Source organism: Plasmodium fragile (assembly GCF_000956335.1).
Source record: "Plasmodium fragile strain nilgiri unplaced genomic scaffold supercont1.102, whole genome shotgun sequence".
Classification (NCBI taxonomy): Eukaryota; Apicomplexa; class Aconoidasida; order Haemosporida; family Plasmodiidae; genus Plasmodium; species Plasmodium fragile.
In genome coordinates this window covers 36,938-50,388 of record NW_012192682.1, presented here as the reverse complement: position 1 = coordinate 50,388, position 13,451 = coordinate 36,938, and the positions used below count along the sequence as shown (strand labels likewise).

The 13,451-nt window shown below is 50.6% G+C and overlaps 2 protein-coding genes across 2 annotated transcripts; both read left to right on the top strand.

Moving 5' to 3' along the window:
* Positions 1-225: 225 nt before the first annotated feature.
* AK88_05210 (uncharacterized protein) lies at positions 226-4,677 on the top strand (the record flags this gene model as incomplete). Its single annotated transcript, XM_012482812.1, has 4 exons — positions 226-1,039; positions 1,532-1,918; positions 2,453-2,961; positions 3,133-4,677. The coding sequence occupies 4 exons, from the start codon at positions 226-228 to the stop codon at positions 4,675-4,677; spliced, it is 3,255 nt and encodes a 1,084-aa protein (XP_012338235.1).
* Positions 4,678-5,737: 1,060 nt separating this feature from the next.
* AK88_05209 (uncharacterized protein) lies at positions 5,738-13,439 on the top strand (the record flags this gene model as incomplete). The annotated part of the gene is made up of 7 exons (XM_012482811.1): positions 5,738-5,761; positions 5,926-6,844; positions 7,212-7,865; positions 8,549-9,195; positions 9,358-10,368; positions 12,509-13,357; positions 13,392-13,439. 7 exons carry the CDS (start codon positions 5,738-5,740, stop codon positions 13,437-13,439), a joined length of 4,152 nt encoding a protein of 1,383 aa, XP_012338234.1.
* Positions 13,440-13,451: the final 12 nt, after the last annotated feature.

The window sequence follows — 13,451 nt, the reverse complement described above, 5'->3', positions numbered from 1 at the left end:
GGAGAGCAGCTGCGTTCCATATGTGAATGAGTATGCACGGTGCTCGCTGTTATGATAGTGCGGGCACGCCTAGTGCACTGTGCACAGCAATGTATTCACAGGTGAATTAAGTGTAAAGGAGGACGCGCACGTTGTACACTATGCATATATGTATATGTGTTCTATTAATTGCAGCACAAACTGTGGGAAGATATAGAAGTGGAGTTAGGGCAGTTTGTGCAATACATGGAAGATATGGACATGGTGACGCTGGGTGTGAACTGTGAGAATGCGTATTATAACCACGAAAGCAATCCTGATGGTAACCCGCGAAGGGTAACATACGCGGGAGACAGAATTATGTGCACACTCATGACAGGAGCATTATATTTCCTGAATGGGTGGGGTACGCAGTCCGGCGGTTCGCACACTACCGACCCTAATAATGCAGCGTTGAAGGAATATATAAGATGCGCAATAGTAAATATATTTATGTACATATTGCTGGCATCTCCATGCAAAAGTACAATGGGAATAGATAATGCATGGTACACTGTGAAACAGATGGAGGAATCTATGGGTGGATTAATTAAGCAGGGAAAATGTGGACACGGAGTGTTTGAAAACATACAAACACAGGAATTCGACATGGCAAAAAAGATTCAGGCATGGTTAGAGAGCAACAAGAGCTTGACTGAAAAAATTGGAGGCCAGGGTATAGAAAGCATATGTACGAAAAGCTTAGGAGAACTTGACAGGGTAACACCGGGTACACATACCATGCATGACAACACAGAACTGAGGGAAAAGGAGAAAGAAGCTATACGTAAGTTAGGCCAACAACTGAAGACCATAGTTGAGGAGGTAAAGACAGCAGTAGCGCAATGCGCGCAGGAGAATGGCGCATGCATGGAGCCTATCGAAGCTGTCTCCCGTAGCGATCCGCAGGATGACGCAAGTAAGGCCAAAGTATCGAACTCTTTCGCAAGCGCTACACCAGCACCATCCGGCAAAGTAGACGGCAAAGAATCGCCCAAATCGGCCACATCAGGACCCGTAGGTAAGGACCGATGGGAGAAAGCACTAATACGCCCCGCACACCAACACGGCTCGACACGGCCGGCCCCGACTACTGACCGTACGAATGCGGCCGCCAACACAACACGCGGGGGGAACAACAATGCACGGGGGAGCAATAGCGGTGCGCAACCGCACAGCGGCCACGACGGCAGCCACGACGGCAGCCACGACGGCAGCGGTAGCGGCGACCACGGATGGAGCGGCGCCTAGCGGTTGACGAGATGACGACAACAACAAATAAAAGTTGTACTGCTACCATCTATCCCAGTTCACCGAGTACGCAGTCCACCGAGTGCGCCCCCCTTTCTTCCTGTCTTTGTCCTGTTCTAACAACGTGCGCTCTCTGTGACACCGTGCGCTTGCTGCCGCTACGCGACCCAACCGTCCCGGCCCCTTCTTTCTGTACCACTTGTGTGGCTTTTTTTTTTTTATCATCTTTTCGTCCATCTTTCTTCCGGTCTCCTTACTGCAGAAAAGAAGAGCAAGGACCAGGCGGCCTCAGGCGCTACGCCGGAAAAGACAAACACGACGGCGGACACAGCTTCGTTACCGTCACCACGAGGAGCAGAAGTAGGAACAACACATGACTTAGCCGCTGAGGACGCGGTACCAGCACCGGCACCACCGCCACCACCGGCACGTCCTGCAGCGCCCGCTCCATCGGGGAATTCACAAGGTGAGGATGATGTGGAGAAGATACTGAGGGAGTCTGACGAACAGGAGAACGAACGACTTGCACGTATTAGTAATACGGGCGGATTCGAGGGTGAGCACCTGGTAAACGTGATTCGTCCAGGAGATACCAGCTGGATTAGCATAAGTACAGGGACCTCAACTCCCACTTGGACCATACCCCCAGGTATAGGTGCTATGAAACACACACATACGTTCAGAGAAATAAGAGCATAACTGGGGCTTTGCATACACGAACACAGACAAAAGAATAAAAGAGAGAACAAAAAACCAAAAAACAACGGAAAAAACCAAAAAAAAAAAAAAAAAAGACACAACATTTCCGGAGAGACCACACGGAGAGAGAGAAACCAAACGTCGAATGAGAGTGAGCGGCGCAGTCAGCGGCCGAGCGATGGGCCAGCCGCTGGATGTGGACGTCGACAGGTAGACGCACACGCACTGTGTGTGTGTTGTTTGTGTTGTGTGTGGCAGAGAGAGACAGTCTTTTCCCCGGGGTGGCACCCTATCCCCGTACCCGCGTGCGGCTCGTGTGCCCCGGCCGGTCTCCTGCCATCCGACGCCTGGCTCCATCCCCGTGGCAGCATGGTGCCAACCATGTGGTCAACGGTAGTCAATCAACAACCACCGCTGAAAACGTCAGTTTCATCACATCCTTCTGCCTTCCCTTTCCCTGTCTCCCCATTCACCACATGTTTAGGCGATGGCGTCGTTGATGGCGGTAACGATGACCCCCCTCCTCTCAATCCACCCAAACCAAAACCAACAACGCCATCCCAGCATCCCAATCAGGCGGGCGCAACCAGCAGCGGCGCCGCCGGCAGTCCGACTGCTGCTGGTACTTCCCCGGATGGTGGCTCTGGTGGTGCAGTTGGTGGTGGTGGAGGAGGTAGTAGTGGTGGTGGAGGGGGAGGAAGTGGAAGTTCCTCATCCTCCGGACCTGGTTCTAATGGGGCCCAACCCCCTGGTTCCTCCACACCCGGATCCGCGGACACTGTGAATCCAGGTTCCTCCGGCACTGGCTCAACGGGACTAACGCGTAATGAGAATAGTGAAATAAAGCCACCATCGCCAGAGAATTTACCCGCGGATACCGCCATCAACCCTTCCGTTCCGCCCGGCATCACACGGGAAGACGTCAAGCCCTACACCCCCGCGATCATTCCCGCGGTTGTTAGTATTGGCATCATTGCGTTCTTCCTCTGGAAGGTAAGCATACACGACAATCACGCAATCCCGCATGTGAAGCATGTTTATACCTCAGAACATCCCTACCGGCTCCAATATATGATCGTTTGAACCCATATACTCCTACATCCGCTTTCATTCCTTTTATCCTACCGTCCTCACCCTCCACTTTACTCCCCTTTTTTTGTTTAGTACTTTGCGTACCTCGGAACAAAACGACGACGAACATATCGCACCGTTCGTGACGTCCCGTCACCGCCACGCGACGAAGAAATATTGGAGCATCTACAACGCGGCGCACCGCCGCCACCCGATTTCGGGTACACCATGGTTAGGGATAGGCGGCCCGGCAGATTGCCCGCCGCACGACGACGACGCCCACCACGCGTGCATAAGCGCACGATCATCGAGCTACATCTAGAAGTGCTGCACGAATGCGAAACGGCCGCATGGGAAAACGTCAACGACGACTATTGGAAGATTGTCGTGCAGCAGTTTGCACAGGATTTGATGCAGAACGAGGACACGAATAACAATACCTTGGTTGTTTCTACCACAACGCAGGCTTTATCAGGAAACAATGTTTCCTCCACTGACTCGGCAGGAACGGATCCATGTCCACCGCATGAACACGACCCCGATCCATGGAGTTGTATGGAAAACATACAGTTAGCAACGGAACCTTCTGCATCTAACGCACATGACCCCGATTCATGGAGTAGTATGGAAACTATACAATTACAAACGGACCCTTGTCCACCGAATGAACCCGACCCCGATCCATGGAGTTGTATGGAATCCATACAGTTAGCAATGGACACTTCTCCACCTACTGCTGATGACCCTGATGCATGGTGTTGTATGGAAACCATACAGTTCGCAACGCACCCTTGTGCACCTAACGACGAGGACCCCGATCCATGGCGTTGTATGGAAACTATACCGTTAGCAACGGACCCTTCTGCATCTAACGAAGATGACCACGACCCATGGAGTTGCATGGAAACTATACAATTACAAATGCACCCTTCTGCACCGCATGAACACGACCCCGATCCATGGAGTTGTATGGAAACCATACAGTTAGCAACGGACCGTTGTCCGCCTAACGAACAGGACCGATGGAATTGTATGGAAACCATACAGTTAGATGCACAACAGAATGCTCATTCCAACCCCAACCACGTGACGTCGGAGTGCACCCAATGGATTAACTGGATTGACCGCAACAAGCACCTTTTGCGGGCGTGCACCACGCAGCCGTGGTTTCAAACCCTCAAATCGGAATGGAAACAATACCTGCGTGCGCACATGGAGGAACACGAAGACAACGGAGTATCCGGGCAGCGTACACTCGGTGCAGCGGCAACCATGGAAAGCAAGAAGCACGCATGGAAAGAATGGGTAGCGCAACAACATCGGCAAATGAGTATGTATGGCCAGGAGGAGTGGTTTCAACATTTGTTGAATAATGTAGAGGAGGCGGCAGTACCGCAAAAAGGCGAAGTACCACGACTAGAAAAACACTTCAAAATGGAAAAAGTAATGGGCACAGAACACTTGCTACACGTGCGCGATGTACCACGGTCGCAACTGCATCGGTCACCTCATATGAAAACACCGTTAACTGCCAAATTGTGGATGCTGCTGCTGGCGTCGATAATCGAAGAATGTGAAATCGAACGCAGTTTGCAGGAGACGGAGTTATATGTGGATGACCTATTGGACAAGCTCTGACATTCGGATGACGGGGCATATGAATGGGCAAGAACGCATGCTAATCGTACACCACTTTTACTTCATTATGTGATATACATAATATATGTCTTGTTTGCACTATTCCATACATTCCTTTTTTGTTCTGCTCTGTTCTGCTGACTTGTGGTTACTTGTGCTTTTGTTTTTTTTTGTTCTTTTTCTGTGTAGTCAACTTCTTTTAACATGACCATAGGAACAGGTGCGTACCGGTTACATGCATATAAAATGTAGCTTTACATGAATAATATGCAGGGGTCGTATTCTCCTTTATGTGAAGTTAATTATTAACACATGAGCAAGTGCATTCTAATGGTATAGTGCAGAACAAATATAGAATGTGCATACGCATTCGAGTATACGGAGCGATTGTCTCTCCGAGCAAACGCGGCAGCGTAAACCGCATTGTAGCCGAGTGTAACCACGATTCGACGAAGTCGCCGAGTGCAACAAGGGTTCGACGAAGTAGCCCACTACGGATCCACAGAGGTATCAGAGAGCGGGGCCACAGCGAGACGTGTGGCGCAGGAACGAACACACATATTATTTGCGGGAGGGCGAACCACGGACGGAACGCGGCCACGACGGAGGACGCATTGATGTTGTTATACTGCGGTTTAGTGTACACGGGCTTTAGTGTACGCACAGAGAGCCACAGTGTGTGTGACGGCGCTTAGTGGAGAACGGTGTAGAAAGGGGGGCGGGGGTGTATTCATGACGCGTGGTGTGTAGTGTTTTTTCTATTTTTTGTTTGTTTCAATAATGTGGATTATGTTGTTACAAATTGGAAGAAGTGTAAAGTGAGATTATGGCAACTATTTTGTAAAAGCAAATATTTCCAAAAGTATCATGTTATTAGCATAATCATAATACTGGGTACGGTTCATTCTATGCAGTAGCCCTTATTCAGTTCGAGTGATGTGGATGTCTCCCAAGTATAGGCGTAATATTGATATTTGGGAATTATTGTATCATGGCAAGTAATAAAGGCAATGTGGCACATTTCACACAGCAGCTTAGGAAATGGTTCGAACGACGAAAAATGAGCTCGGACAAAGACTACAGTGTAAGACGCAAGGAGCAGAGTGCGACAGCAAGAAAGAGAACGGACGAGGACGCGTGACACAAGGGCAAATAGGGCTATGTACAGTCGAAAATAAAAACTGAGCGCGAATCCTAGGCGACAGTGGTATATGTGGTAATAAACGTATTGTATTCCTATATCTGCAGGAGCAACTATGGACTGATATACACGATCTTTTCCAAGTATTAGCAGGCAGTATAAACAGGAAGGATGATTTCAACACATCCGTATGTAAAGCAGCATACCCAACATGGACGTTGACGAGACATATGGCGCAATTCGTTGTATGCCGGCGTATTGTCAACATATTTCTATTTATGGATAAGATAGATAATGCTGGCGGCACATGGCGAAGACAGGGTATATTTGCAGGGGATGAGCAATTGGAGCGTTATGTTCGGTGTATGCTTGGGAACATTGCTATGGCAGAATTGTTTAAGAATAATTGTAAAGCAGGGGACATTATTGCAGAGGTGTCGACACAAATGCCCGTGTGGAGAGGCTTAGGTGGATATGCGGACGGAAGTAAAATATGCACGGACATAAATTATGGGAGCCTCATGCTTGGATCGAAGTTTGTTGCAGCAACTATGGCAGGCTGGATAAGGGATTGGAGCATAAAAAATGGGGCAGGCAAACTAGCAGCAAGGGGGAAAAGAACATGTAACAACGACAGCACGGATGCACAGAAGGCAAGCATGGTACCAGCTGTTAGAATGTTTCAGGAGGAGGATAACCCAGTAATCACGGAGTTAGTGAAGGAAGGGAAGGATTTGGAAATGGAGAAGAAGAAGCAACTAGCGGAAGAATTAGGCGCAAAGAGGGAACAGGACGGAGTAGTGGCCGATATAATGCGAAAGATAACGGCGGCTGAAGCGAAACTTGGTGTGCGCAGTGAACTCGGGAAACACAGAACAGGTACGGTACAGACACCGTCGCCATCACCACCAGGACCGTCACATCACGGTAGTGGGGAATCGTCCGGGGCCAACCCAGCACCTACAGCATCGTCGGCAACACCGGTAGAACCGGGAGACAAGGGAAAACCGCCAGGGGCACCGACAGGTAAGGACCGATGGGAGAAAGCACTAATGCGGCCGCTACCGATACGACTGCGCGTAGGGCCCACCGCGCATGGCGCCACAACAACAACGCACCCGCGGCGGCGACGGCAGTGGTAGCGGCGACGACGCACCGCAGACGAGATGACGGACGAGATGACGGCGACAAATAAAAGTTGTACTGCTACCATCGCAACCCAGTTCACCGAGTGCGCAGTCCACCGAGTCTTACCTCGATCCATGCATCGACCCACTGCACCGAGCCGGATCATACGGTGCCGCTACCTGACCGAACCGTCCCGGCCCCTTCTTTCTGTACCACTGGTGTCGTTTTTTTGTATCATCTACACTTCTTTCCTTTGTTATTGCAGCGACGGAGGCGGCACCGAACACAGAGGGGTCCGGGCATGACAAGACAAAGGACACGGGGCAGGACACAAAACCTGGGGGCTCTCAGACAACAAAACCGTCAACGACACCACTACCAACAGGTGCAGGTACAGGAAATAAAGGGGACCCCTCGTCGCAAGGAGCACGAAACACAGACGTAGGCAGAACAGATCCATCGGGCGCAGAAGACCCGGTAGGGAAACCGCCGGGGTCAGCGGCACCAGGATCACAACCACAAGCACCTGCATCCCCAGTCTTGCCAGCCAGACCACAACCACCTCCACCGCAACCGGCACCAGAACACAAGAACACAGAGGCCGGACCCGTACCACAACCCCCACCTCCGGCACCACCAGGCCGGCCTAGTGGAACAGAGGATCAAGCAACCACATCACCACTACCCGCAGCTCCACAGCCGCCTAAGAAGGACGACACTACCCCAGTTACAGCACCGGCAGCAACATCTCCAGGTAAGGCGACATGTCCTGGTAGTAACGGCCCATCTCCAGGTGTCTCCATTAGTTGTGCGACTACCTCGGATGAGGCATTAGGCATGACACCAGAAGTCACAAAACTCCTGGAACAAGAGGAACAGGAGAAGGTGGCCACTAGTCCTAACCCAAGTTCAGACACAGGTGAATCTAGCAGTGTGCACGCAACACATATGCACTAATAACAGTAGTGAAAAAAAAAAAAACAAAAAAGGAAACAACTTTGCCGGAGACACCACACGGAGTCAGGGAGAGACAACACGGAGAGAGAGAAACCAAACGTCGAATGAGCGAAAGCGGCATGTAGCGACCGGTAGACGTCGACGTAGATGCAGACCGACAGACGTCCACACACATACACTGTGTGTGTTGTGTGTGTGTTTGTGGGCGAGAAAGAGAGAGAGTCTTGTTCCCGGAGTGGTACCGTAACCACCCTACCCCCGTGCCCCCATACCCTCGTGAACCATGCCGCCGTCCGTCTCCTGCCCCACTGCCCTGCCCCGCCGTGCCCCAGGTCGATGTCAACCGTGTGGTCAACCAACAAGCATGCACCGCACAAAACTTTACTTTGTTCTATACTTCTTCCCCATGGCACCAATGGTGCCAACCATCGGTTGCCGACCGTGTGGCCAACCATCCAGCGACGGTGATGTCGTGCAGCGACGGACAACCGCCGTCAACCGTGTGGTCAACCAACCGACATCGACCAACCACCATCAGAGACAGAACGTGTGGTCAACCATGAGCGACCGCAACCATGGTCAACAATCCAACTAACACACTTTAGGTTCTTTCCACATACTTACCGTTCTTACTTGCACCTACAGGTAGTGAGACAACGGTTGATTCCACGGAAAGTGAAACTACGGCTACGGGGCCAGAGCCACCTCCGCAGAAATCGGATATTAGTGTTCACGACAATACCGAAGAGAAGGGTGCTTCAGTGAGTACTACACAGGAGAATACACCAGTTGATGATACTGGTAAGCATGGAAGCACACATCCTGCTTCAACATCCACCGAGGAACCGAGCGGGCAGAGTGCGCATCCGGCTGGTGGCGCAACAGGTTCCACTGCAAATGACACGGAAGGCTTGGGATCAGTACAAAACAGTAGCAACTTATGGGCAATAGGACCAGTACCCTCCGGTGATAACCAGGCTGATGGCAACGGTGGTGGACAAAATGCACTGAAGGATTATGGCGGCGATAACTTAAAGTGCACACAGAACCCTTCTGATAAGAGGTGTGATCTTAAGCTCAAAATACCCTTTAAACCAAACAAAAATCTATCCGATGGACACTTTGGACCAGGTCCTACACCCGATATAAAAACTATAAAACCAAGCGAATCGGGTGAGACCGGTGGTCCCTTCTTCCCTGACCTAACCGCCGACGTCTTTACCGCCACTACCCCGATCCTTTTGTTCGTCGCTGCCGTCACCGTCGCCCTTCTTGGTTATTCCCTTTGGAAGGTAAGCACAGCCACAAGCACGCACAACGCACAAATATAACCGAGTGGCAATGCGCATCCCTCATATGTACCATAGCAGTGTGTTTCTACGGAGCTCCCTTGCATGATGATGCCAACAAATGCACTCTTCTACATCGTCCTGTTTCTTTTTTTTTCTGCTTAGTACTTTGCGTACCTCGGAACAAAACGACGACGAACATATCGCACCGTTCGTGACGTCCCGTCACCGCCACTCGACGAAGAAATATTGGAGCATCTACAACGCGGCGAGCCCCCACCCGATTACGGGTACAAAATGGTTACGCAACCTGCGTCAACATCCGCACGACGACGACGTCATCCACGCGTGAATCACCGCACGATCATTGAACTACATCTAGAAGTGCTCCACGAATGTGAAGCAACCGAGTGGGAAAACGTCAAAGAGGACTATTGGCAGATTGTATTGCAGGAGTTTGCGCAGGATTTGATGCGGGACCAGGAAACGAATAACAATATCGTGGGTGTGTCTACCACAAAGCAGGGTTTATCAGGGCACAATGTTTCATCCACCGTGGATCCATCCACTGACACCGAAGGCACGCACGCATCTCCACCTAACAAAGAGCACCCCGATCCATGGAGTTGTATGCAAACCATGCAGTTCGCAACGGGCCCTTGTCCACCACATGATCCCGATCCATGGAGTTGTATGCAAACCATACGGTTAGAAACGGATCCTTGTCCACATAATGAAGATGACCCCGATCCATGGAGTTGTATGGAATCCATACAGTTAGACCATGAACAAACTCGCACTTCCGCCCACGGTGACGAGACGGCGGCGTGCACCCAATGGATTAACTGGATTGACCGCAACAAATACCTTTTGCGGGCGTGCACGACGCAGCCGTGGTTTCTGCAATTGAAATCGCAATGGAAACAATACCTGCGTGAGCACATGGCGACAAACGAAGACAACGTAGTATACGGGCACAGTGAGTTCGGTGAAGCGGCAACCCTGCCGATGAAGAAACTGGACTTGTGGAAAGAATGGGTAGCGCAACAACATGCGCTTATGCATATATATGGTGCGGAGGAGTGGTTTAAACATTTGTTGAATAGTGTACAGGAGCAGACAGTGCCGGCAACAGGCGACGTACCTGGAGTTGAAACACACGTAGAAGTGGAAAAGGTAATGGCCGCAGAACATATGCTACGAGTGAGAGATTTACCGCGCTCGCAACTGCATCCGCAACTGTACATGAAAAAACCGTTAACCGCCCCCAAATTGTGCATGCTACTCCTCGCGGCCGTCATAGAACAGTGCGAGCTCGAACGCAGTTTGCAGCAGACGGAGTTATATGTGGATGCTTTATTACATAATATGCGACATTAGGATGACGGCGCATACGCATGGGACATACCGCCTGCTAACCGTACACCACTTTTACTTCATTATGTGATATACATAATATATTTCTTGTTTGCATTATTCTATACCGTCTTTTTTTTTTGTTCTGCTCTGTTCTGCTTCCTTCTGCTTACTTGTGCTTTGTTTTGCTCTTTTTCTGTGTAGTCCACTTCTTTTAATATGACCATAGGCACAGGTGCGTACCGGTTACATGCATATAAAATGTACATTTAAATGAATAATATGCAGGGGCAGTATTCTCCTTTATGTGAAGTTAATTATTAACACATGCGCACGTGCATTCTAAGGGCATAGTGCACAACAAATATAGCATGCGCATACGCATTCGAGTATAAGGAGAGATTGTCTCTCCGCGCACACGCGGCCGCGTCAACCGCATTGTCGTCGACGTAGCCCAGTGTAACAACGATTCGACGAAGGATTGTCCGAGTGTAAGAAAGGAGGGAGCGATTGTCTCTCCGAGCACCCGCGTCGACCAACGCGGCCAAGTGTAAGAAGGATTCGACGACGTAGCCGAGCAAACGTGGCCGCGTGCCAGCAGCAGGAGAGATTGTCTCTCCGAGCAAACGTGGCCGGGTACACGATTCGACGAAGTAGCCGAGTAAAGCGGTTCGAGGGAAGGATTTCCATTGAGGGATTCAGTGAGGGACCTCAGAGCGCAGGGACGGAGGAAGGAACACACATATTATGTGGGAAGGCGCACAAGGACCCGCAACGACGGCAACGACGGCAGAAGCATTTGATGTTGTTACTGCGGGGTTTTAGGTGTACGCACACAGAGAGACAGTGTGTGTGACAGGCGTTTAGTGGACACCGGTGTAGACAGGCGGGAGCGGGCGTTATTCATGACGCGTATTGTTTGAGTACGGTAGTGTACTGTAACTTTTTTTTTTTTTTTTCTTCTACAGACGTTGAAGACGGTCGGCAGGACCGCGGAAGGAAGAAAACAAGTAGTAGTTTGTGTAATTATCACGCCTTCCACCACCGTGCACGTAATAGTGACGCAGACGGCGTTTACGGAGACAGGGTGACGGAGAAGAGCGTTGACGCAGTGCCGTGACCCGGAGAAGCGTGGACGGAGACGTGTGCCGGAGACCCGGGGTGACGAAGACGGGGTGACGCGCACAGACGTTGACGGAGAAGCGTTCACGACGAACGGGGTGACGGAGAGGCGTTGACGGGAGAAGCGTTGACGGGAGCGGCGTTGACGGGACAGGCGTTGACGAGAGAGGCGTTGACGGAGAACGCGGTGACGGAGAATCGTACACGGAGACGGGGTGACACGGAGAAGCGTTGACGGGAGAAGCGTTGACGGGAGAGGCGTGGACGGAGAAGCGTTGACGGAAGAGGAGTTGACGGGAGAAGCGTTGACGGAGAGAAGCGTTGACGGAGAATCGTTGACGGAGACGGCGTTGACGGAGAACGGGGTGTGTGTATATTTTTTTTTTTTTTTTTGTTGTTGTTAATGAGTGGTGTGTAGTAGTAGTAGTAGTAGTCGTACTTCTTTTTTTAAGAAGAGGAATAAACTGTGTTCACTATGGGTAACGGCAACTATGAGAAGGACATAAGGGATTTTATAGCGGCATGGGAGGATTATCTAAAGCACATGAAGATCACGAACGGACACGGATATTGGGTGAGTTGAATTGTACACAACATTCCGAATGATGAACAATGGTGCAGTTTGGAGAGCAATATATACACATGCTCATTTGGAACCTGTATATGTGCGTAGACTACTTATATACATGTCGCCAACGTAAGGGAGGTATGGTGCGCGCAGATACAGTACAAAATGCATGCATGCATCTGCAATGCAGTATGATTAAATGCACATGAATTTACGAGCACATGGGCATAAAGAATGTGCACACGCATACATCGATTGTTCCACTCGCAGACACAATTAATGCGCGAGGTCAACATTATCTTCCCAGAAGTAACACGGTCCATCAACCAACATAGCGGCCAGAACGCCGGTATTTGTGGAATTATATATGACGGGACGCATACAAATGTGGCTACATGCAAAAGCAGGTGTATGGAAATTGTGAACATTATGCTCTACATAAGAGGATATACTTACAATGCAAAAAATGGCACGTGGAACAAAAGAGCAGTACGCGAGAGAACGCGCACGATGTTCCATGAATATTTGAGGTGTACACTTGCGACTGAAGTTTTAGTACAGGTGTATGGGCAAACTAGTGACCACCAGGAAGTAATAAAGAAAGTTAAGGCAGAACTGGAGAAAACGGATACACCAGGGCAAAAGCAATATGAGCCAGGGGTGTGTGAGGGTAGGGACTATGGGGACGTAATATTCGGATCGACGCGTATTGGAACAGGCCTACAGAAGCGCATACACGAATGGAGTGCAGGTTTGCCACGAGGCAACACCGGAACTACACACGGCACAGGACAAACGTGTGCTTGGGCAGCCAAGGACGGGGAGGAAAGTGATCACACATGTAATGAAGAGGCCGGGGCGACACCGACGAACTCTGAGCTCATGCGCAGAATACTGTACTGGACGCAAGATCTTCTCTATCCTCGGGTGAAACAGTTGTTACAGGAAATGACGGACGGACGCGTGCCCGGGGGCAAATGTGAAATAGAGAAGAAGATTAACCAGAAGATAGAGGACACGGTGCAGCAAGTGAAGAAAACAGCGGACAAGCGGGATGAAGGCACTGTGCAGGTGACGGCATCGGGATCAAAAGATACAGCAGGAGCAAAGAGTGCACCGGTTCAAACCGCTGCGAAACCGGCGGCCGGCTCAGCACCACCACCACAACCGGTCAAGCCGGCTACAGCTGCCAAACCAGTAGCGGCGAAACCGG